This window comes from Bombyx mandarina, chromosome 28 (genome assembly GCF_030267445.1).
Source record: "Bombyx mandarina strain Sakado chromosome 28, ASM3026744v2".
NCBI lineage: Eukaryota > Metazoa > Arthropoda > Insecta > Lepidoptera > Bombycidae > Bombyx > Bombyx mandarina.
In genome coordinates, this window is record NC_143233.1 from 2,938,227 (window position 1) to 2,964,368 (window position 26,142).

General features: G+C 36.8%; 2 protein-coding genes across 5 annotated transcripts; both read right to left on the reverse strand.

Moving 5' to 3' along the window:
- On the reverse strand, positions 1–16,822 carry LOC149499685 (uncharacterized). Of its 3 annotated transcripts, none has more exons than XM_089738957.1 (6): positions 15,154–16,822; positions 12,677–13,333; positions 11,653–11,831; positions 6,159–6,260; positions 4,501–4,620; positions 1–4,106 (listed from the first exon to the last, which is right to left on the reverse strand). In XM_089738957.1, the coding sequence occupies exons 1-6, from the start codon at positions 15,154–15,156 to the stop codon at positions 3,887–3,889; spliced, it is 1,281 nt and encodes a 426-aa protein (XP_089595083.1). In that variant the 5' UTR covers positions 15,157–16,822; the 3' UTR covers positions 1–3,886. The 3 variants fall into 3 exon arrangements, with proteins under 3 accessions (XP_089595083.1, XP_028030597.2, XP_028030596.2); XM_028174796.2 differs by having other exon boundaries at positions 15,736–16,063; XM_028174795.2 differs by having other exon boundaries at positions 15,786–16,011.
- On the reverse strand, positions 15,786–25,410 carry LOC114243344 (uncharacterized). Of its 2 annotated transcripts, none has more exons than XM_028174798.2 (10): positions 25,286–25,410; positions 23,949–24,043; positions 23,213–23,470; positions 22,537–22,687; positions 22,039–22,222; positions 21,293–21,471; positions 20,149–20,325; positions 19,372–19,584; positions 18,358–18,464; positions 15,786–17,928 (listed from the first exon to the last, which is right to left on the reverse strand). In XM_028174798.2, exons 3-10 carry the CDS (start codon positions 23,338–23,340, stop codon positions 17,841–17,843), a joined length of 1,227 nt encoding a protein of 408 aa, XP_028030599.2. In that variant the 5' UTR covers positions 23,341–23,470; positions 23,949–24,043; positions 25,286–25,410; the 3' UTR covers positions 15,786–17,840. The 2 variants fall into 2 exon arrangements, 1 of the variants encoding a protein (XP_028030599.2); XR_016325527.1 differs by having other exon boundaries at positions 17,914–17,928; positions 19,368–19,584.
- Positions 25,411–26,142: the final 732 nt, after the last annotated feature.

Here is a 26,142-nt window from a genome sequence, read left to right on the forward strand (position 1 = left end):
CATCATTAAACATTTAATTTACATCAAATTTAAGTATTAAACACGCTACAAACAATAAATGTATTAAGAAAACTAATATTGCCAATTAGAAAATAGTTTCGAATGTTTTAGGTTTTAATTAAAATTTAACCTAAAATTGCTACGTATTACACAAATCATTCATAGGCATCTGTACAAATTAAACTATAAAAAATAACACAATTATCAAACTTCTAGAAAGATCACCTTTATAATACTACTATATAATATATTAGGTACAATACCTAAAAATATTGGCATATATCTCTAATTAATTCTAAAAAAAATCATTAAAATAACATAATGAGGCATAGAAGAACAAAAAACTTCTAATTTCACTCACACATATTTCCAATATCTTAATTTGACTAAGCGCTTTTTTAAAACAAATGTTCAAACCAAGCAAAGCTTCACTAAAAATATTATTATGTATACAAAATCACAAACTACATCTTATTAAAAAAAAACCTAATTGCATTCACAATAAGACCTCAATCTTCACATTCATTAGATCTTAAAAGCTCAGAACATAAAATATTATTCATAACAAAGTTAATTTGGAGTTTCTGATAATATTTTAAAACATTTTCCTTTTGATCTGCATCAATCAAAAAATGTAACAAAATCTTGTCACAGTTGCCATTCTCAATCTATTAATAATATTATTTTATACCTTTAATTTTAATATGCGTATTTTAACGGTGGTTAAATTAAATAACGGCATAAGAGAACAATTGCAATTAAACTGAATAATTAAAAATTGACTTCTAGAGTGAAGTAGTATATTATTTATAATTTAATAATGGGATGGCTTCCAGAGGTTTTTTTTTTATTGCTTAGATGTGTGGACGACCTCACAGCCCACCGGGTGTTAAATGGTTACTGGAGCCCATAAACATCCACAACGTAAATGCGCCACACACCTTGAGATATAAAGTTCTAAGGTTTCATTATAGTTACAACAGCTGCCCCACCCTTCAAACCGAAACGCATCACTGCTTCACGGCTGAAATAGGCAGGGTGGTGGTACCTACCCGTGCAGACTCACAAGAGGTCCTACCACCAGTAAACAACCTCTACAAACTCTCTGAGACAAAGAAAAAGGAAAAATCGGTAAATATAACTAGTGATTATGAGTCCATACATGTGGGTAGGTGGCACTCACCTTAAATTTTCTGAAACAGTAATACGTTTTGGTTTGAGACAGCCGTTGTACTATAAAAATGTGTCTTAGAACTTGTGCCTCAATATGACCGGCGCCTATTACGTTGTTGATGTCTATGGACTTCGGTGACCACTTACCATCAGGTGGGTCGAACTTGTTCACCGTTTAAATATGATATTCGAAGAAAAAAACAGGTTGTCTATGGAATATTCATCTGACAGACTGTGGTGTTGCCAACGTCACTTAGTTCTGAGTTGCCAGATTCTATATGTGATTTTTTTATGCGACATGATGATGTGAATAAATTTTGACATATCCAATATCAGTGACACAATATTAGGCTGAAATAAAATCTAAATTTGATTTGTGATTAGGTCAGTAATATTCCACATACGCGAGTAGTTCGGTCATCAATTCATTGACAGATTCGATTGGAGATTGGAGAAAATTTTAAGCCACGCAAATATTACATTCTAATGTATTGATTCTACATCAATGTAGGATCACAATCGCGTAAAAAGAAAACGTTGACTTGTGCCGTTATTTAACTAAGCAACAAAGTTATTTGACTTAGCTTATATCTAAGTTACCTTTATACCTTTATTCAGTATTTGTATATTTTAATGACGTTGTTAATTCAGTAACATTTTAAGTCATAATTAATCATTCAAAGGCAGTGCTCATTATTACGAGTAAATTGTAAAAATACTTGGGGATTTGGATTAATTGAAAAAAAATCTAACAAAAAAAACCAAAGCTTTATTTTCATTCCCATAGAACACATACGGCCGCTTGCATCACATCTTAAGTTGGAGGCTAGGTTTTTATTCTGAGATATTTACAAAGGATGTTGACAATTTTTTAAATATTTTGACTTTTTAAAAAAAATTGCTTCTTTTTGCATTAAGTTACAGTACAATTAATTCTCTTTACATTTATCGAAACATGTCGAGTATTTTTCAAAGCTCATTCTAGTATTATTTTGTGTTTGTTTCAAATCCCCTATAACATGCGGCGCGTAGATCACTTTAAATATAAAATAACTTTTTACTATCACTAACCATGATTTACCACATACAAAAATTTTGTATACAGGGGATTTCGGGGGCGACAAATCGATCTAGCTACGATTTATTTTCAGAAAATGTTGTTTTATTCGTGTTTTCAACAATCAACTCTTCCCGACATCTATTGGCGAATAATAATACTATTTCTCTTAATTGAGGGCAACTAACCGCTTTAAAGACACAACAAGATGGCGTTATCAAAAAAAAAACCGGTCATCATCAAGTAAATCTTTATTGATGTAAATATTATGTAGTACATTATTCGGCTAAAATATTACTTTCATGTATATTGGCGACGCGAATAGTGATTCGAACTTAATTCGACTGAAGCAGTATAACTCCTGTCAATTATATAATATTCTAATGAATATTGAAACTCTTAATGGATAAATACACATTTACGGAAATTTTAAAACACTTTCCTCCAAAAAATGCCCACATTTCCCCTAAATTCATGGACCCGGAAGACTTAATAAAGCGTATCGCTAATTCAATATTGTCCAAGTTCACGATAAAGAGCCATAAGAAGTCTTAAAGTTGCCAAAATTGAAGGTTACAAAATTTTGAGGGTATTTAAAAAAAAGGTCGTATAACACAACCCACATTTAACGTTAAATTTTTTTTTTATATTCAGAGTTGAGCTCTGACTTAGTTCAACCTATTGCTGATCGTAATAGATCTTTGAGATCAAAATGTGAATGCGCCACATAAATCTTGAGGCTTGAGGTTAAAAGACTTCACATCATTAAAGAATACATCAGTAAAAACATGCCCCTACACTGTATGTAGTATGTGAGATATTTTAAGTAGTTTCATAATTTAAATTTTAATGTTTCATGTGTTATTCTATTTAATTTATCATATTATTTAGTATATTTTACATCCAAAATAGTTTGGTTCAATTTTAAAAAGTCCTATCCTATCTTATACTGTCAATTATAAGACAGATACAATTTCGTGAAGACACGTGTCTCCAATTTTACAAATCCACAAAAAAGACTAAGAGTATTTAACATTAAACTTCGAATGTTTTGAAGTAATGAAATGGTTCAAGTCAATTCTTTATTCTTACATATGATTAATAGTAATCGCAATCCCTGTACAACTTTAATAGTTAACATAAAAACCACAATAAATCAATTGATCATTTAGATCAAATCTAAACCTCACTACGTGGACCATTGCGGGGTCTCATTAGTGGAATTTTAATTTAAATAATCCGGTATGCCATGCAATTTGTTGTCGTATACTTCTTAACCCTTATAGCGCGAACCGTCGATAGATCGACTCTCTATTAATGCGCATAAAGTACAGAGCGTCGGAATATCGACTAATGCTCAGTCTTTTATTTATTTTTAATTAAATAAATACAGTTATATTAAAAAATATGTTTAATTTGAGCAGTTTGATATATCCCTTGCACATAAGGGAAACAATTACAAAAATCCATTTAGGTACATTTGAGAGACATAATTAAGATTATGTGCACACTTAAATCAATAAGGTACATATTTGTTTTTTCAAAAATCCTTTGGCAATTTCTGGAAGATGTGTCAAAGTAAGGTCAGCAAAAGGGTTAATTCTGTGTAGATGTCATGTTGGCGACATAATCGGTGGGTTAAGGCATATAAATCCCTCATTTTGTGGGTGAGTCATGCCTCAAGAACTGGTCTAGGGTCGGGCCATTTCTGCCGAGCGGATCCTTGGGGAACATGATCATATCCTCGACCCAAGTAAACGGCAGTAGCCTGTTCTTTATAATGTAACGCCACGTCGGGTTCTCGTCGATTAGGTCACGGTAGTTGTCCCCGGACACTATGACCCCGTCAAACTCGGCGGCGCACTGGATTATGTACCTATGAATTTGATTAGCCCCCTTTAGCCCAGATCGAGACCCAAGACTAAAGCCTCAGGCCGAAATTGGTGAAGTTATTCAGGACAAGTTGGTAGAACAGGTTTTTTTTTATTGCTTACATGGGTGGACGAGCTCACAGCCCATCTTGTGTTAAGTGGTTACTGGAGCCCATAGAATTCTGCAACGTAAATACGCTACCCACCTTGAGATATAAGTTCTAAGGTGTCAAGTATAGTTACAACGGCTGCCCCACCCTTTAAACCGAAACGCATTACTGCTTCACGGCAGAAACAGGCGGGGCGGTGGTACCTACCCGCGCGGACTCTCAAGAGGTCCTACCACCAGTTCCCCCACCCTGGGCCAGAGGCAAGGGCTGATGTTCCCTCCGTGCTCACCTGTCGTCGTAGGGCGTGATGAACTTGCCGTCGACCTCCCGGGAAGGCGTGTACACGACGTTCCCGACCTTCTCCAAGGCGTCCAGAAGCTTCGGATCCGTGCTCATTCCGTTTTTACACCTTCAAATGAGAGAAACGTGCAATTGAGGGTAGATTTAAAATAGTGTATGTGTACATTTACTAACTAAATTTTAGAGATTACTCTTGTACTGGTGATAGGACCTCTTGTTTTTTTTTATGATTGAATGATTACTAGAGTACCATCGCGCTGCCTATTTCTACAGTGAAGCAGTAATGCGTTTCGGTTTGAAGGGTGGTGCAGCCGTTGTAACTATACTGAGACCTTAGAACTCATATCTCAAAGTGGGTGGCGCCTTTACGTTGTAGATGTCTATAGGCTCCAGTAACCACTTAACACCAGGTGGACTGTGAGCTCGTCCACCCATTTGAGAAATAAAAAATAAAAAATGGACACTTCGCAACTTAGGTTTAGAATTAGAATTTACCGTTAGTATATTTGAAGGGGAAAGAAACGACAGTAGTATTGCCAATAATAATATTCGTCCCTCTCTTTCGCGCAAGTACGAAAGAGACAGAAAATAGTATTAATCGCATTCCGCGATGTACCACACAGGCAAGGAACATATTTAGTGACTACGACAGTGAATGAAATATTGAAATTTCTAACATGAAGATTAAATATTTTTAGGGTGAGCGGCGCCATCTGGTGAGTAAATACAGCTAAATACACTTCGAACACACAACAGGCGCAATTTCCCGCGCCCTAAGATTTTGTTTGAATTTGAAATAAAAATAATTGTTTGGCCACAAAAATTGTGCGTCTATGGACGCTCGATAGAAGTGATAACTTTAACTAATCTAAGTTTAACTATAAATTTTATGTATATTAATATGATAACGTATAGAAAATTGTAACATAAATTATAACGTAATAAAAAACGTGAATGACATTTATATTATATCGACGCTCGAAAGGCAAACGTGACTAAGCGACAATGCGTGAACTTTACAGTAGACTAATTTAAAGTTGAAATACCTGAAAACAAAATATATTTTAACGAATCTAGCTGTAGGATTGAAATGATTTTAATAGACCTAGAAATATATAGTTTTTTGCACATCGAATATGGTTATTGCCTATCATTTATGTACAAAGCAGTTATTGTCGCTTAGTCACGTTTGCCTTTCAAGCGTCGATATATATTTTAAATTATAGATAGAAAAATAAATAAATATATTTTTTAAAATACTTCATTAAGGTATTGGAGCTACTCATTGCTAACACTTGCGCTGGCCTGTAACAGGTATACTACGCGCGTGAGTTCGAGTCCCATGCATTCACTCTCGCTCTGTCTCTTTCTATTTCATGGTAGCGTTAAACGTTTAACGCGACCCTGTTGGAAGTCACATTAGAACTTTCATTTCAAAAAAAAATATATCTAAATAGTTAGGAGTTACATACGTACTCAGTACCGCTGCCGTACTCGTGAGAAAGAGAAGCCAGACAGACTGACGCCGTAACGCGTTACGTAACGAAGCGTCCCATAAGTAACGAAGCTGTATAGCCTCCCATAAGAAGTTACCACTTCAAAAATTTGAAAATTTCGTTTATACCACAAATAATAGAAAGCTCTCACCTATATCTCGGCACGAACGCTTTGACTACGTGGCCGCGATTCAAGAAGAAATCAATACATATTTTCAGACCACGAACGGAGAACAATTTATATCGGCTGTGTCTGAAACGTTCATGTTCGAATTAATAAAAAACGATCGTGCATTTTCCTAATGGACGATTCAAATTTACCGGTCTCCAACATGGCGCCGATTATTTGAGTACAACGCCATCTGTTCGCGGAGTTACTGAAACCAAATGCTTACTAACATTTTAGTGCAACGTTTTAGCCTTAACACGAATTAACTTTAAGTGCGCACCATGCACTAGTGTTTATTGCATTGCAAGAATAACGAAATGTAAAAAAAAACTTTAAAGTGAAACTTTTATTACATCGTCTCAAACTTTTTCGTCTGTGTGTTGCATGTCGCGTGACGGTCGGCTGCGGAGTAGGGATAAACTGAAAGGCGCTCGTCAGAGCAGCCAAGGCCAATATGGCGGCGCCTATAGTTCGCTGCGAACTATAGGCGTCGCCATATTGGTACGCTGACCGTGTAGTGTATAGACTTGTAGAGAGATTTGTTTTCGTCAGTGTTTAATGTAAATGTATTATGTCTATAATGTGAAAAAAGTTTCACCTTTACCGTGGTTTCATTAAACCACAGAATCCTTTTTTTTTCAATTGATCACGTTTCTATTACACTTGCAGCGTGTATTAGCGCTAGTTCAAACACGACGCGAAACGCGATGTTTCAGAATCGCGCGGATATTATTTGTATGCGTATTTCGCAATTACTCAGACATAACCGCGCGATCATTCAAGCCACGCGGTTACCGCCACTCAACCGCTAGACCGCCATTGCTATCTATGGAGTCTTTCTTCAGAGTTCAGTTAGGTTGCGGACACCGCGTGGTTAGCACGTCACTACAAGTGAGCTCGTTATGAATCGCTTCTACACCGAATTATTTATTGATGAAGTGGAGAAAAGACATGCAATATAACGTTTAATAATCGTCGGCGTTTTAACCCACAGACACAGCCCACTGAGTTTATAGCCGGATCGTCTCAGAGGGTCACGTTCCCGATCCGGTGGTAGATTCTGAGAAGCACGGCTCTTGTTAGGGTTCGTATTAGCAACGTCGTTAAGTTTGAGCCCCGTAAGCTCACCTACTAGTTAAGGTTACGCTGAAATAGCCTCTCAAGGCAAGGCAAGCTTAGGTAGGAAAAAAAAGCCGGCGTTTGAACACTATTACAATTTTTGTGGATTTTTGCACGATATGTAATCGCGCGGCTCCCGCGTGTCTGAACTAGCGCTTAAAACTTCTCTAAGCACGTTTGTATTGGCTTTCTTTGATTAAGCATTATGCCCTTTAAGACTTTACCGTCAATTCAAACTTTCAAACAAAGCGACGAGACCTAAGTCTGGTTATCTTTTCTATTACATCTGTCCAGCTTTCGCATCAGTTATGAATATGAGGCTGCAGTATTCGTACCCTGTAGATACACTGTAACAGTGTGCTTGTTAATCAATCATTACTATTATTAGCACACCATCACTGTACCTGGAAACTTTTTAGCTTATGGTCCTCATGTTGACGGTAAAAGTTTTGTTCATTCATTTATTTATCGGAGATTCGTTATAATCGAATTGTCATCAAAAAGTTATCCAAAATCCACCTATTGGTCCGTACACTAATTTGGGCTTAGTGAAGATTACGGAGTAAGCTTTTACCACATTCCATTGGGCTCTGGAATGAGCTCCTCTCCTTTCGACAGAAATCGATTATAAACTATATATAACCTGCCTTAGGACTATACTGACACTGAAACATTGTACAATTAGACCTGCGATGTCTAGGGGCTCCAACAACCAAGTAACACTGGTCAGACCACGAACCCTGTATAATGTAAGCAAAACAATAAGTCATTTAAAAAATCTTTGAAATACATTAAATTTATTCCTTCTTTGGCAGCCCTGTCACATTTAGAGACTAAAAGGGCTATATCTGCGGCCAGTATTGGTGTCAATACTTCAGGAAAATCGTTAACCAAAGCACTGGGAAGGTATACCGCAGTTTTCTAAATAATACGATGTCAGGTGGTTAAAACAATTCGGAAAAATCTGATCTGAAAGTGGATGGTGCCATTTACTTTGTAGATTTCGATCTATGGGCTCCGGTATCCACTTAAAATCAGGTCGGCCGTGAACTCGTCTACTCATCTAGCTATAAAAAAATATTGGAGTGATATATCATCGCAGGGATGACAGTAATCGCTTGACAAGATAAGATCGACAGTGATGGCAATCAGTGATGACTGCCATCACTTGTCTATAACTGGACTCCGGCTTATCAGTTTACTCAGCTGAGCCACGGTTAGTCAATCATCTACACAGTACCATGCCAAGAGAATCGGTCTACATTCAACAGCTGCTTCAGCGATAAGCACAGCCGGTCAGAAGCCAATATAGGATATTTGATAGTTCATCCACGTTTCTTGGGTCTCATGCCAGAAAAGTGCTCTGCTGTTGATTCACAGGAGTTCACAGGAGGTAGGTGCTCCAGTACTACTGAGTTCCTTGCTGGACCTTCTCAGTGGGATGCGGTTCCTATCCGATGGTTTCACGGAATCAGTGCTCTTGCTATGGTAAGGGTCGCCGCACACGGGCCACACGCGACAGCCACTTATGGCCGGTGGTCGACACTTGCGGTCGGTGGCTGCTATTTTTTGTAACCTATGCGCACAGTATCATAATGGACTCTGATAATTCTATATCCATATTTATTTAAATCAACAAAGCCTGCATGCGCACGTTGCCTTCGAATTGAACAGGTTTTTTTTTAATTAATTGCTTAGATGGTAGAGGAGCTCACAGCCCACCTGGTGTTAGGTGGTTACTGGAACCCATAGACATCTACGACGTAAATGCGCCACCCACCTTGAGATATAAGTTCCAAGGTCTCAAGTATAGTTACAACGGCTGCCCCACCCTTCGAAACGAAACGCATTACTGCTTCACGGCAGAAATAGGCAGAGTGGTGGTACTTGCCCGCGCGGACTCACTAGAGGTCCTACCATCAGTAAAAAAGGGTAACTGACGTAAGAGAGAGAGGGGTGGGGAACCGCGCGAGTGGCGTCTGGTGGAGTTTTGTGTCTGCGCTTAGTGACCAGTGCGGGCCACAAGATGCGAGCAACGACGATTTGTAGCGTGTGGCGACCACGGGCATCAACCGTGTTTTTTTTATTTATTGCTTAGATGGGTGGACGAGCTCACAGCCCACCTGGTGTTAAGTGGTTACTGGAGCCCATAGACATCTACAACGTAAATGCGCCACCCACCTTGAGATATAAGTTCTAAGATCTCAGTATAGTTACAACGGCTGCCCTACCCTTCAAACCGAAACACATTACTGCTTCACGGCAGAAATAGGCAGCGTGTTACCTACCCGCGCGGACTTATAAGAGGTCCTATCACCAGTAAGCCGTATGCCATAACCATAAAAGGTCCTACCACCGTGTGCGCCGAGTCCATATAAATTTTATGGAAAATTACAGGAAATGTGCTGGTGGCGGCGTTTTTCGGTTGTGGCCGGTGGCCTGTGTGCGGCGACCCTTAATGTTAGTCAACAAACCCTCTCAGGCTGAGCCCCGTGAGGTGTCCCACTAGTCACGGCAGAACCAAAATAGACTCTCGATACTGCTGGCAGATAGATGGACAAAAACAATTGGCCTAATGAGAAGAACAAGACACCCTGACCAATCGGTTGCTTGAGACCATAGAGTTAGTAAATTGTCTGGAGGTGAATGGTCGCCGTCGCTTAGAGATGTTAGCAAACGCCAAGGGTAGAGCTTAGCTGTAATCAAATTCCAAGTAGAAGGGATGAACTCCACGCTTTGGTGGCAGTGATAAATGCCGAAAAAGAGAGGTAACGGAAAATCATCAAGATACATCATATGCACAACTGAAACCTAATCTCTCTAGGAGCCATTGGTTCCGAACGAGCCAAGAGTTAACCAATGACTCAAATGGCTCTTTTCTGGATGGAACCAAAGGAACTTATCATCATCATCTTAGGTCGTACAGCCCAGAGTGGGCCTTAAGCCTGGTCCAGTATGTCTCTCGAGACTGCTCTGTTCAGGGCTTTCTCCTTCCAGTTCCTGACACCGATAACTTTGAGGTCGCGCTCCACGCCATCTAACCATCGGAGTTTGGGTCTGCCACGACTTCTGCGGCCCTCTACTTTGCCATAGAGCAGTTGTCTTGGCATTCTGGTATTCTCCATTCGAACCACATGTCCTAAAGGCCGAAAGGAACTTAAGAGTGCCAGTATAGAGACGGGAAGCGTTACCACAAGAGACCCGTCTCGAACTTTGCAAAGCAACTGGGGGCAACGCAAAGCCGCCGTCGCCCGAAACGTGTCTTGTCGGATCGCCAGGATTCACTCTCGGTGCTTTTAGGCTTCTCAAGCATCGGTCACCGTCCTCGTCGAACTAACCCATAGACACAGCCCATTGAGTTCGCCAAATCTCCTCAGTGAGTCGCAATTTCGATCCGGTGGTAGATTCAGCGAAGCACTGCTCTTGCTAGGGCTAGTGTTAGCAAATTCTCTCAGGTTGAGCCCGTGAGCTCACCTACCCAACCGAGCGTAGCTGGAATAACCTCTTGGGCCACCAACGAATAGGTAGGGCAGTTAAAGTCGTCTAGGACTGAAGCGTCGCTTCGGTCTGTTGAGGGATCTTAGGTGCCATCTTGGATTTGTACAACTGACGCCGATACTGAACACTATACAAAACACCGACACAATCAATCTCGGAAGTATCCAGTGACATTCCTTGGGATTCCAGAACCATGACAAAGCGATCGTTATTCGTAGTAAACGCTCAAACCTGTAGCTACGATGAGTACAAGACTGGTAATATTTCGAGTCCAATTCTGAAGGATTCACCACCAGGATTTTTCTCCACTCCACTTTTATGTTATAAATATTATATTATGTAAGTTTTATTTTAATTTGGTCTACCCTTGTTAGATTTAAGAAAAACACGCTCTCAACATAAGCCAGGGTAGATGTGTTTATAAATACAAGAATAGAACATTTTTATTTTTCCATTTGTAATATAATAATATGTGCGTGCATTGATGTCTGTCTTTCTGTAAGCACTGGAACTGTCTATACAGGTAATCTGCAGCATGTGTGTGTGTGGAAGCCAAACTTAATTCATAGGTCATTAAATAAAGTACTCTGCATTGATGGTTTACCCCTACACCTTGCAATACCAGATCATCAAAATGACTAGTTTCTAAAAGCACTCAAAAATATCAACCTAAAGTGAGTCAGTAGCAATTTGAGGAAGCTTGTTCCTGAAGGCAGTAAACTCCAAGACCAACTAAAAAATAACCCCCTCAACGTCTGTTACCAAAGCAGAAAACCGTTCCAAAATAACTCGAAATAAATATTTTCTGAGTTGTTTGTTGGTCAATGTGAGAGAATAGACTAAAGTTAATTTAACTCACTGCACTGCTACATTGCTACCGTCAATCACAATCATTCGTAGACCGGTCTTATTAATATTTTTCCTGTTTGGATGGTAGATATTGCTTCCTACACTGTTGTCAGATAGAGAACGCCTTAATATAACCTCGTTTAGGTAATTAATCAACGGCTCACATTCCTGAGGTTGTTGTTTTAAATCCTAAAAGAAAATGATTATTATTTTAAATACATATTATTAGTATTTTACTCAAACAAAGAATATATTATTAGTTGTATTTTTATTGTTAACGGTTTTGTAAGCTTTCTTGTCTTTGGGTTGTGGTATTATTTCAGTAAATCAATAGACTTGTTTGTATGTATTTGACATATACATCATGTCCTCAGCATACCAATTATTCTAGAACTTTACTATCCGAATGTCTGATAAGTTTATAGAATTGAATTGGCTTTGTTTTATATGTCTCCTCATACACAAGAACCAATTCAAAGTTAATGGTTTCCGCCTCCCATCACACCTTTAACCCCGAATTTTTTATCAAAATTATTTCTGATACATTACATACATCAGTATTAAAAAATGATTTTCAACGGTAGCAATCACAAACCCATATATGATATCGGTAACTGGTTCTGTGTAAGCTAAGCTCTGTATAAAATTGTCCGTAGCAAGTTTTAAAAAATATTATAAATAAGTATTGTAAATGTGTAAAAAGTCTCTCCCTTAATTAATTACTTTCCATATTTAAAACATTAACATAACATTAACACATTATTAATAAATTATTGAGACTTAAAAAAAAAGCTTAGATTGTGCAACAAAGATGTTCTGTTATGGGTGCCACAAACACGCACAACACTAAATACACATACGACATTGAATACTAAAATGATTCATATACTCATTCCACAGGCATTTGAATCTGAGCCACGACACAAGTCAGGGTCATGAACTACCAGACCCCACAAGACGATACGTAAGTTTTAATCAACTTATATAAATGGCTCCTCGTTTCGGAATGTGTATTTTAATAACCACATTTTTACCTTGACTCCTGTTTTTTTTCTCAATAAGCCTCTACCAAACTTCTTTAAATTTCCTTTAGCTCCCTGACTAGCGGTCTGATCGTCCACCAGCTCGACAGGTCCAATATCGCTTACAGAAAAGGTACTGTCACCAGGTGACTTCACTGTGTCATCTATGCATATAACATCATCGCTGGTAAATGTACATTTGCTGTCAGCTAAATCTATTGTCACATAGGAATCCGAATTAATTTCCTTTGTCAAATTAATTGTTTCTACATTTAAATCCTGTGTGCCTTTCGCATTGTTTGTCAAATGATTATGGTTCATATCCATAACAGTCAAACTCTTTGGCTTTGGAGTCGAACACTGTTTACTCGGATTTGGCGAAAAGGCTATTATAGAACAATCTTCATCATCGCTTATCACCAACATTTCATCACTATCAGTCTTCCGTTGTATTTTGTTGTTTATAACTGTTGTGCATTTGGAATCGTTTGAGGAGATTGTGCCTTCTGAAATTTTACTCAGTGCTTTTTTATTCTCACGTAAATTTTTAAATACTTTTGTTATGGTTCTGTTCAATTTTTGTCTCCCCGTTTTCTTCAGAAAGGTTTTTTGGACATTAGACAGTCTTCTGATTTCCATTTTGGAATCCTTTAGTGACGTTTTCGATTTCTGTAATAATAAAATTAGTAAATCCATTATTATTTTTTAATTTAAAATTTAAAGTAATTATAGTGTTGTACAAAATAATGGATTTGTTTTATGTATATTTCCATGATGTTAAATAAAAATCGTAACACTACCGAAGAGACACTTAGATAAAAAAAAACATATCAGTGCGAAATATTTATTTGACTGCATTTGGAAGCCATTTAAACACAGCTGTTGCATTGGGATTTCCATACTGTATCCCAGGTTGGGTAGGAATATTGAATGTCCTTGGCACTGAGTAGGGAGATATTGATGTCCTTCCAATCTAGTGGATATTGATTCTAGTGAGTATGGGCTGGGGCTTAACAATAAACAAAACTGATATCCTAGCAATTCTAGATATGCAAACAACAGCCACAATAACAGTAAGCAAAACATTAAGGGTAATTAGGTATAATTAAATAATAGTATTTCAAATAGTATACTGTTTATCAGTAAAATAGTCTGTACTTAATTCAGATATTGGTAAAATAAGTAAAGTACATTTATATAAAATAGTATTTACATAGTAATAATATAAATAACAGTATATAGAACAATAGTAATGTATTATAATATACTATAGTGTGATGTAGTGAAGGCAGTAAAATTTTATAAGTTCAAGTAATTATAATAATTTTTTTTTATTGCTTAGATCAGTGGACGAGCTCACAGCCCACCTGGTGTTAAGTGGTTACTGGAGCCCATAGACATCTAAAACGTAAATGCGCCACCCACCTTGAGATATAAGTTCTAAGGTCTCAAGTATAGTTACAACGGCTGCCTTACCCTTCAAACCGAAACGCATTACTGCTTCACGGCAGAAATAGGCAGGGTGGTGGTACCTACCTGCGCGGACTCAATAGAGGTCCTACCACCATTAAGTATTCCATGCAAACACCAATTTAATGTTCCCAGTTAATATTAATTAAGCTTGAATATGACCAAGTGATTCATCAAGTGACATATCATACTAACCTTTTGCTCAAGCATGAAAGCTTAGACAAAACAAGCTATTAGAGAACTTGAAGCAGTAGCAGATAACAATATACCTATACGATTGTGTATATTGTAATTTATATACTTACAAGCATTAGTATAGTCTCTATATTATTATTAGTGAAACCTGGCTAAGCTCTACTGTGTTTATTTAACATATCATTTAAATAATATAATATTTATAACACACTCACACACACACTCACACACACACTCACATGTACGTGCTATCTTCCTACAGATCGCTCTTCCTGGTTAACTTACTTTACCTGGTGACCTAGCACTGAACCACTGACTTTTGTAACACAGGTTTTCCTAGCATAAAAGTCAGGGAATATTGTTATTGTATACCTCATAAAAAAGCCATGTATATTATTATTATAATAGTGTTAAGAATTCTTGTACATGAGTCGACTATTATCAAAGGCGGCAATCTGACTTTTGGACAATGATTGGTAAATCAGAAAAACGAATTATTGACTTTGTATTCCATTGGCAGTCACAAAACTCTTCGGAACGACATCTTAGATAAATAACAGGTTAACTATTAACCTTTATTTAATGCAGGTTTTGAACCGTATTCTTTGAAGGAGACGATTATATTCAAATAAATCTGTATTGACATATCAATAAAAAAAATTTGTCCAAATGTACAGATTGCCGCCTTTGATAATAGACGACTCACATATTTGTATTTTAAGAGGCTTGAATAAATATTATTTATTATTATTATTTGTTCATAATATCGTTATAGAAACCTTTTTTGTGCATAGATACATGATACAATGATTGTGAATGGTTACCATTAGTTGTGGATATCAGTGATTCCAAGAACCAAGCCGCTGAAGACTACATAGTTTTAATAAGCCTTCTTGGAGTGGGAACTGCAACTGCGCCAAGTTTTATCACAATCGTAAGAACAGTTCATGAATGCACAGAGAATAAGCATAGAAATATTTCTATTTACGTAGATTCACTAATTTTGCTTTTTAATATTAGGCTGTTTTTTGGAATACTTATTTCACAAAATGAAATCTTAAAGTTTAATCTTACTTAGAAACCTGATGGAACAAACAACCATTCACGAAAAATATAACGTAACGTTAACCTTCTTAACTTTAGTAAAGATTCCTTAGTTAGAGATTGTACAAAAAAATGAAGTTGAGAAAAGAAGGTTTTTTCCAAAACATACATACAGACTGCTCTTTTTAATCGTGCGTAACAAATTAGTTTTGTTCATATTTTGGTTATATTTTCAAACAATCAACAAGTAAAGCATTTCGGTATTATCAATCCGCGTAGTTTTTTAAGAAAAGCAATACATTCAGCGCATTACAAAGCGGCAGCGTTTCCCAAGTGAATTATTTTCACTAAATAACTTTTACCTGTTTATTCATTTTCGTTGACAAGAGTTAAAAAAATTAAAAAAACTAACGGATTTCAAAGACGACGGCTTGCCCATATCGTATAACTTCGAATTAGTTTAATACTAAGGTAAGATGAAAGATCACGAGTAAAATTTAAACCGATTTTAATTAGATATGGTGTTTTACAGCTTTACATTGTAGAATTGTAGGTAGATACTACATTCGCAAATATGTCGTTCAGAAAATTTAATTTATGGCATCAATGTCAAAAATGTCAATAATTCACAGAAAAAGAATATGGCTCGCTGCCCTAAGATAGCGATGTCCTCGCGAAATCCCGATCATGCGCGTACCATCTAATCGATCCTAATCGGATAGAACTTTTTCAATCCGGACTACGGATCGGTTCAAGTTTAGTAAATATTGGATGGGATCGCAGTACAAAATTGTAATTTCCGTTGAAGCGGAGGCTGGGATAGGAATTTGGCCCAAAAATTTTGGCTACCGTTGAGTATCACTAACCGACAGGTAAGTACGTCCCTAACATCAAACTTGACTGGCAGAAATTAAGTTACCTACTAAGTCTACTAAATAAATAAATAAACTATATTAGCGCCAAACAGGGAACCATTGCAAAGTTAAAAAGAGCTGTCGCCGTACTTATTGTACACTTAATATTTAGGAGCTGTTGCATCTGTTCGGTATGTAGTAGTAGTTAGGTAGGTACGTAGTATCTATTAATCTGTGCTGTGCTTACATATGACTGTGCTTCTACTTTAAATTTCCTGAAGATAGATATGAAATACCGTATACGAGATTGTATTTTATCAATTTTTTTTTTGTTTTTTTTTCCTACCTAAACTGATAGCCTTGAGAGGCTATTTCAGCGTAACCTTAACTAGTAGGTGAGCTCACGGGGCTCAAATCTGACGGCGTTGCTAACACGAACTCTAGCAAGAGCCGTGCTTCGAAGAATCTACCACCGGATCGGAAACGCGACCCACTGAGAAGATCCGGCGAGAAACTCAATGGGCTGTGTCTGTGGGTTAACTTACTCGTCGAGCCCTCGGATTCGACGAGAACTATGACCGGTTCTATCTATGTACCTACGTACCTATTACATAAATACCTACCTAATACCAACTAGACAGAGGCAGAGACTTTTGTTTTGTTTCTATTATCAATACAGACCGGCAAAAGGAATGAAGCTCATACAACCAAACGTTTAAAAGGAAACGCGGATCTCGATTTTTGGGCCAGAAGTGAAAGAAACCAATTGAAAGAGTGGGAATTTATTGAAACTTGATTGAGCTTTTTGGAAGAAACCCAAGAAATAGTTTTGTTGTATTTTTCTATGCTTCACCACTCTCACAAATACTAAACGCCTTATTATCCAGTATGACTACAATCTTGAACCTAAAGAACCTTTTTGGGTGCGATTAGGTGACAATTTGATCCATCAAATTATGGGTATTAATATGGTATTAATACCCTCCGCGTCCATATTCCGTTGAAGAGTGTAGTCAGTATCTTAAGATTTTTTTGTATTCAAGATCTGAGAGTGCTTTCTTCTCTTGTTTGTGTGTAAAGCAAGAAAACATCCAACATCCTTAATATTTATGTCTATGTGTTTTATTATTTATTTTTTTATCAATCTGTTTGTACCAATTCAAGAGATTCACATAGAACTTAATTAAGAAATCATAAAAATAATATATCATAATTATTTAAAAAAAATGCGTATCAAGTATATAGCAAAAGTAATTTTTTTTTTTTTTTTTTTTTCATATATAGCTTGCAGGTAATGTACATAGAAGTGCTCTGCGGAATTACTGGAGTTGATCCCATTTTGCCATCGCACCTCCCGCCATCGAAGCAGAGTTCATTCATTTATTCCTTTGACTTGTTATCGCTGCCTTCAAATCAGACTAGTTCAGACACAATTCGTTTCCGGAGATCTTTATTGCCACGTAACATCTGATTTTGAAGTAAATTCTTTTCGATGGTTGTTTCGTTATGACTTAATTTTCTTCAATCCAAGCTCCGTAAGAGGAACTTGGCTCCAGAAATAAAAAAAAGGCGAAACAAAATGTACCTTGTAAACATGTATAAACCTGTTTTAGCTACGTTAGTAATTTCGGCAGCTGTACTGATTCGCTCTTCTTTAATTTCATTTGCAGTACTCTTTTAAATGGATGCACTGGATTTGCACTGAAAGCAATTAAAAAAAAAAACATGTGTGCAATTCACACGTATTAGAAGTGAAACCTTCAAAAATTTAAATACAATTATCCTAAATGTCTAAGTATATGTAAAATTTTGTCATTAGTAAATAATTGTAAATCATCTTTTATAGTATGAGGTAGCGCCCTCTGTGAATCGATACTTTAACGTCACGTATAATCCTAAATTGAAATTCACTACAGTGGGTTTCATACGCACGTTAGTATTAAAAAATCTCATAGATGGCGCTGTATTAAATTTTTTCGACACTTCCGTTGCATACCTGCGTGACGTTACATCTGTAAAAATTTTACCCTCATACGCCCTAAAGAAGTTTCACTTCAATAAATGAAAATAATATAGTTTTTGAAACAGTACCGGTAACAAAATAGTTAACGGATTTCAAATAAAACTCACCAAGATGTTTCTTTAGGAATTCCAATTATTTCCATCGCATCTTTGAAATAAATCTGTTTTTTTGTAAAAGGTCTATCCTTATATTCCATGTTCTTCAAATTAGATTCCTATAAAAAAAGTTATTAAATATTTTAAATTGTGAACGCTTAAGAACCAGGTATACAAAAAAATATTTATTCCAATTTTGTTTATTATTATTAAAAAAAATCCATAACGGTAGATTGTGAAGCTTATTCTATGATAACGATAAATATTATGTTTAGTTTATGTAGGGTAGAGGTAAGGAGAACCGTCTCTGTATTTGAAAAAATGTCCGTTAAAATCTGCTAAATAAGTGTGGCGCTACAGTAGCAACCGGGTAAATTTAAAAAAAGGCGCTATAAGTTATTAGAATAATATAGAGAAATAAAAAAGGACGAAAGAACTGTAAGCACTACAAAATCACAAAAAGTATTTATTTTATTTAAAGCTGATAAAAAAATGCAATCGATGTCTCCACGTTTTACCACAGCAATAATTTTAGGTTATATTAACGAAATTAGTTTGGACTACGTAAACATGTGAGGTCTTGTATATTATATTGTCACTAACTAGGTACCTTCTCTAGTCATTAAATATATTAAATTTTCTAACTCAGCATACTTCAATCAGTTCACAACTGCTCAATTCATATCATACTCTGTGCCTATGCTAGCGCCATTCTGGAGGATTTTTGAACTGTTATTTAGTGCTGAAAGTGAGACACTTTTTTTTATTGCCCTTGTAGGCAGATGACGCACACGGCCCACCTGATGGTGAGTGGTTACCGTCGCCCATGGACTTCAGCAATGCCAGGGGCAGAGCCAAGCCGCTGCCTACCGCTTTTTCAAGCTTCTCCCATATGAGACGGTTCTCCTTACCTCTGTCCTCCATAGTTTAGATAAATGTCAATGTTTTTGTTACGTTTCTTTCTACGCAAGTAGCACTTAAATAAGTAATTAGGTTTTCATGAATTAACTGAATGAAAAAACGTGCCAAATATTTTTGATTCTGTCTTATATGATTTGTAAGATCGTTTCTATATTCTATCTGTCTCCGCAACTCTGTGTTGGCATCATTTATTTTGTCCTGCATTTCCTTCAACGCCGTCCTCTTAACTAATTCCATCTTTTCTTCTCTTTCCCGCCTACAGTTGATCATCTCACTGTGCAGTTCATCTAAATGCTGCCTATATTCTTGATTCGCTTTCTGAAAATATCAAAACGATTGAAGCATTCTGGGAGGTTCTACTGAAAAGTTTTTTTTATTTATTGCTTAGATGGGTGAACGAGCTCACAGCCCACCTGGTGTTAAGTGGATACTGGAGCCCATAGACATCTACAACGTAAGTGCGCCACCCACCTTGAGATATAAGTTCTAAGGTCTCCAGTTTAGTTACAACGGCTGGCCCACCCTTCAAACCGAAACGCATTACTGCTTCACGGCAGAAATAGGCAGGGTGGTGGTACCTACCCGTGCGGACTCACAAGAGGTCCTACCACCAGTAATTTGCTAAAACTATGCTATTAAAATTGAATTACACATAAATTTATGGTTTCCTAATTCGGTGAGTTGCAAGTATCGTATTTCAGGAGGAAAGGGCTTAGAAAACGCCATGGAGGAGAGCTTGTTCCAGAGCCAAAAATTTTACGTAAAGCATTTTGTTACTAGCAATATACCAGTGTATGCCAGGTTGTCGAAGCTCCCTTAAAATAACTGGCATGTTAAGACTTAAATTTAATGTTCTCTTTTGTATTACAAATCGCTATCTACCTGTCGTTTAATTCTATTTTCTTCTTCTGCCCTTCTATAAATTTCATCCGCCTTTTTCTCCTCTTGTTTTTTCCATTCAACTGCTGCTCTTTCTGCTTCATTATCGAGGGCCAAAGCGATATTTCTCTCGTTTTTGTAGTTTTGTAGACATATCTGTTTTTCAACTTGAAGATTTCGCTGAAATAACAGGTGTAAAGATAAAGCGTTGAATAAATCAATTAGCTAGCTTATAGCTTGTCATTTCTGTTCAGTACTCTGTCAATGGAAAACGTATTCGCATTCGCCTGTGTGCTTATTGCGAGTTTTTGAACGATAGCAGTTTGTATGCAATTGGAACAGCGCCCCTAGCGGCAAACGTAGGCAAACGTTCCAACTCCATACAAATTTGAGTTAACTTTTACCCGATCGAGAACGTTAAAAAATTCGCAATAAGCACACTGGTCATTAATTTCTAAAATTTGATTTGATTTGAGGTGTGAGATGATTTGATAAAAAATAAAATAAAAATAAAATTTGATTTGATTGTTGTCTCCGTCAGAAATTTACACAAAAGAGCTCTCTAGGTTTGCTAGTTATTCCACACAATTGGATTGGGAGCTGAATTAACAGTGAAATGTGGGATCGGACGTTTCGAAAACAAGTAATGGTCATTCAAAGATTTCACGAATCTATTTTTAATAAATTTAATTTAATTAATTAAAGAAACTGGATTTCCTTTGACGTTAATTTTTTCCGCGCTCGCGCTGTTTGTAATGCAGTTCGAATAAATGTGGAATATCAATCAAAACAGCCGTGACAGAGATGAAAAAATATGAAGTTTTTAAAATTAATTTCTATATAGAATTGTGAACTGTAAACAGTAATATTTTATTTATTTATTGCTTTGATGGGTGGACGAACCCACAGCCCACCTGGTGTTAAGTGGCTACTGGAGCCCATAGACATCTATAACGTAAATGCGCCACCCACCTTGAGATATAAGTTCTAAAGTCTCAGTAGAGTTACAACGGCTGGCCCACCCTTCAAACCGAAACGCATTAGTGCTTCACGGCAGAAATAGGCTGGGTGGTGGTACCTACCCGTGCGGACTCACAAAAGGTCCTACCACCAGTAAAAAATTGTGTAAATTGCACTAATAACATACCATTTGATTGATTTTCATCATTCGTTCTGTTCTTAAATCTTCTAAGGCTCTCTCTATCGTATAATTGTCTATTTGACGATCTTCTAATTTCTCTTTGTGCAGCCTCCTTAATTTCATTTCGTGTCCTTCCAGAAAGTTCGTTTTATTTGTCATCTGCTGTTTCTTCTTCTTTACAATTTCTGCGAATCACATTTTCGACTATAACAACAATTATTTTACGTTTAGTATTTTCTTCAGCTTTACAAGTTGACATAATTAAGACCGTATATTCAAATGTCTACGAATATGTAATACCTTATTATTATTATTGTTGTTGTTAAAGTTATACTTCTTTAGGCGCGTTATGAAAAATTCATGAGAGTGAAATTTTACGATGCATGCGCACCGTGACACAAAATTAACAGAATGAAGTTGCCCACTAAATCGCTCATTACAATACGACCGACGTAACTTGGCGAGTCTGAATATAGCCGCAGGTGAACTTTCCGAACCGTACCGAGAATTACCGAATTTATACGATGTCAAGAAAAGGGGTGTCCAATATGCGTGTTTGAGGATGTTGTTTAATCGATTTTTTTCAAATTCATTAAAATATAAATAAATAAAAAAGTAAGTATAACTTCTTACGCGCGTACATAAATACACGCACCTTGTTTGTTTTTATAACTCTTTAAGCTTAGATCCAAAGATAATTTTATTTTTAACCTACTTTATCAAATTCGAGATAATAATGATAACGTTTAGACCTTCATTATAATCTTCTTCCATTTTCTTCTTAATTTTTTCTATTTTTTCCTTCTCTTCCTGTCTTTCTTCTTTCATAACTTGCTGTCTCTTACTATTGGCACTAGCGATTTGCTCGTCATAAGCTCTTCTTCTTTCTTTCATCTCATGCTGCTTCCTTTCTGCGTGTTCCTTTTCGTATTTTTCCTAAATAATAATGAGTATCATTGAAAAGATGAATGCATATCATTATTTTTTTATGTCTAGCACAGTTGACCTCCAATCTTCAAATAAGAATTTTATTCTAATAGGCAGTGACTCTGGTCCCTAGCTGGGCGGTATGCCTGACATTACTGTTGTTGTTTAGTTATAAGTAAGTAATTAAGCATCTGACGCGGGAAGATGGATGGGTAATAAGCTTCGTCCAGTTTTAAGATCAATAAAATTCGTGCCACCACAATTGGTGCAATATATCTCAAATTTTAGATTCCCTCTCTCTATACTCTTACGTAACTCGTTACCTTTCTGTATGCGTCGTCCAGAAGAACTTGGTGCCACATCATGTCCTTAACGTATTCTTCTTTTTCTATATTACGTTGCTCTTCGATCTGCATCTTCTGCATTTCCCTCAAACGTATTTCGTCCTGTTTCTTGCTCATCATGCCATTGGAACTTGAATCCAAAAAAATTAAATTATTTACATTTATAAGTGGGTATCATTTAGGTACTCATTGTAGCTGGGCTCCAGTAACCACTTAACATCAGATGAGCTGTGAGCGCGTCCACCCCACTAAGCAATAAAAAAAAATTAGAAGTTTAGCTTTGTATTTTTGATGATTTGTATTTTTGCAAGGCGCAAGGATACCTTTTCACAAAAATTACAAATCGAATATATTTTTTAGTAATTTAACTGCTCTTGTAATTGGATTCATTAGCTTTGAGGAGATGCTCTGGATTAAAATGCTAAAAATATTGTTTTTTTTTACTTACTGTAAGTTACGTTATATAAGACTGTATTAGCTAGTAGTTATTACAGAGTAGAATCTAGTCTGTCATAACGCCAATGTTTTAAAGTATTCCAATTACATGATACGCCCTTAAGAAAGCTGTAAATTTTCTCACCTCCTAATATGTAAAATGTAATCTTAATCAAAATTTTAAATACTATGTAACTATAATACATATGATACTACTCACATTTTTTCTCTTTCTAAAGCTTTTAGACATTCTCTTATCTTCTCTTGTTCTAACTCTTCGTTATAACTGTCAATCTTTCTATCTCTTTCTTTACAATACCCGCATTCTTCCATTCTCTTCCTGCTCATCAATGCTTGATTAAATTCTTCTTCTTCTCTCTCCAACAACGCTTTTAGCTTGCATCTTCTTTGTCATAGATTGTGTTCTTCTAGATGTAATAACTCTTCTACTCTTTCACTTGTTTTGTTAATTATTAATCTATAAATATATTTTATTATCGCTTAAATAGGACTTTTTGGCGAGAACGCGAGGAGTGAGGTTGTGTGATTGGTTTATTTTGCCTATTTAGTGTTTCTTCAGGTTTAAATGTGTAGATGGTTTTTTAACTGGTTAATATCTGTGAATGTGCACAAATATGGTAAAATGAAACAAAGCCGCTGGATCGGAATCCTCCTAAAAGTCCTCTGAAAAATTTTCAGTAAATGACCACCATTACTGAGATTATATTTCATCCCATATCATCTCATTTCGTTTCATTTCACTCCATATTATAATTTTTCATAAAAATATGAATATAAATTAAAATAAGACATGACTTAAAGGTCTTAGTTACCAGGTCATATAATCTCTTAAAACAAAAAACGATTAAATAAATGAGACTTTTGACGGCTTTGCAATTGGGTATTGATTAAAAACGAGAATCGTGGTAAGAACAAACCAAACTTAGCACACTTACTTCTGTAAATTTATCGAATCGTAATCAACAATATCAGTTTGTTTCTTCATATCTTCCACATCGATAACTGCCTTCATATCCGAGCGCTTGCGCTCCTGAAATAAATAAAATCGATTAAAATCGATTGAAAAAAATCTATATATATAAAAATGAATTGCTGTTCGTTAGTCTCGCTAAAACTCGAGAACGGCTGGACTGATTTGGCTAATTTTGGTCTTGAATTATTCATGGAATTCCAGGGAAGGTTTAATAGATAATCCTTAACTTTATAATATGCCTTATTGCACAAACGTTCCTTGACAGTTTTCTTAAATCTATGAACAGGTAGTAATTGAACGTTATCTCTTATAGTGATTATGAAATCCAACAAGACTCAAACAAACAGCCAGACCTCAAGATACTACTAGTTCATTCTGTGTGAAATGAAACGTAAAACGTCTTTTAGTCGTAGACTTTTACACCGGTCACTCACATGCGCACGAATACGCAAACCCACAAGTGTAGGACGACATTTGCGAATGATTATGCAAAGTTTTCGCTGCATTCGTGGTTTTCCAAGCTATGTCGGTTTTTTAACAGACATCAAAGCGCGCGAACCTCGAACCTTCGCGTAGTCTCCCACACATTCGCTTGCCCAGTTGCGCCGACGATTGCGAAGGTAACGGACGTATACTATACGCTATTTTCATAGTTCGTGACGCCTACTGTGTAGCGTATCTTCATCAAAAGAAATCCCATAAAAACAGCATGGCTGTTAATGATGTCTTTGAAATAATTAAAGAAAGTCTAGAAATAATTTCTATCTTATGCCGGCCACTGACTGGCCGTGAAGGGCCGTCAAACATTCATTCGCAAACCTAGCGGCTGTGCAAATGGGTTCGCATACTCAATTTGCGAACCCGTTTGCGCTTCCTCCTACACTTGTTTATGAATGTCTCACGACATCATTAACAGCCATGCTGTTTTTATGGGATTTCTTTTGATGAAGATACGCTACACAGTAGACGTCACGAACTATGAAAATGGCGTATAGTATACGTCCGTTACCTTCGCAATCGTCGGCGCAACGGGGCAAGCGAATGTGTGGGAGACTACGCGAAGGTTCGAGGTTCGCGCGCTTTGATGTCTGTTAAAAAACCGACACAGCTTGGAAAACCACGAATGCAGCGAAAACTTTGCATAATCATTCGCAAATGTCGTCCTACACTTGCGGGTTTGCGTATTCGTGCGCATGTGAGTGACCGGTGTTAGTCGTATGTGACCGCGAAAACGTTAAACCATTCGTAACATCAGCAATAATATAATGACGATAAAAATAAGAGAAATGAGAATCTTACCCGCCAAAACTGTTTGGGATGCCCGAAGTAAATTTGACACGCCACGTTCTTTGATTGTCTTAAACCAACCATTTTTTCTCGTAAATTCTAAGAGCGATTGTGACTGTATTACCGATGTTTTAAGTATCGATCCAACATGTTACTTTGGTAACAGTATAACACTATAGACGCCTATTAATGTAGGTGGTGTAACATAAGAATAGGTATCTGTCTCTCTCATTTACAGCGTGTTACAGAAATGGTAGAAAAAGACAAAAAAATAAATAATGCGTTTTATAGTTGTAAGATTTTTTTCCTACCTATGCCACCTATGCTGATAAGCCTTGAGAGGCTATTTCAGCATCGCCCTAACATGTAGGTGAGCTTACAGGGCTCAAACCTAACGACTTTGCTAGCAGGAACCCTAGCAAGAGTCGTGATTCGCAGAATCTACCACCGGATCGGAAACGTGACTCACTGAGAAGATCCGCCGAGAAACTCAGTGGGTTAACGTTGCGATGGTAAAAACGATATGATGGAATCTACTCAAACAATTCCTCAAAGCACTGCGCGTTAAGTGCGTTAAGTGGTTATCGGAGCACATAGACCTAAACTACGTCGAATCGCCGCCAATCTTGAAACATGAGTTCTAAGTCTCAGTTTTACAGTATAACAGCTGACTGACCCTTCATATCGAAACGCTATTACTGCTTCACGGCAAAAATAGGCAGGGCAATGGTACCTACCCGTGCGGACTCACAAGACGACCTACTAGTAAGTACTTTATATAGGGTACACGGTGAGTTCGTTACCCATATACTTAATAAAAAATATTAAGCAGATCTGACAGACACGAATATTTCGCGGCAAAAATAGGT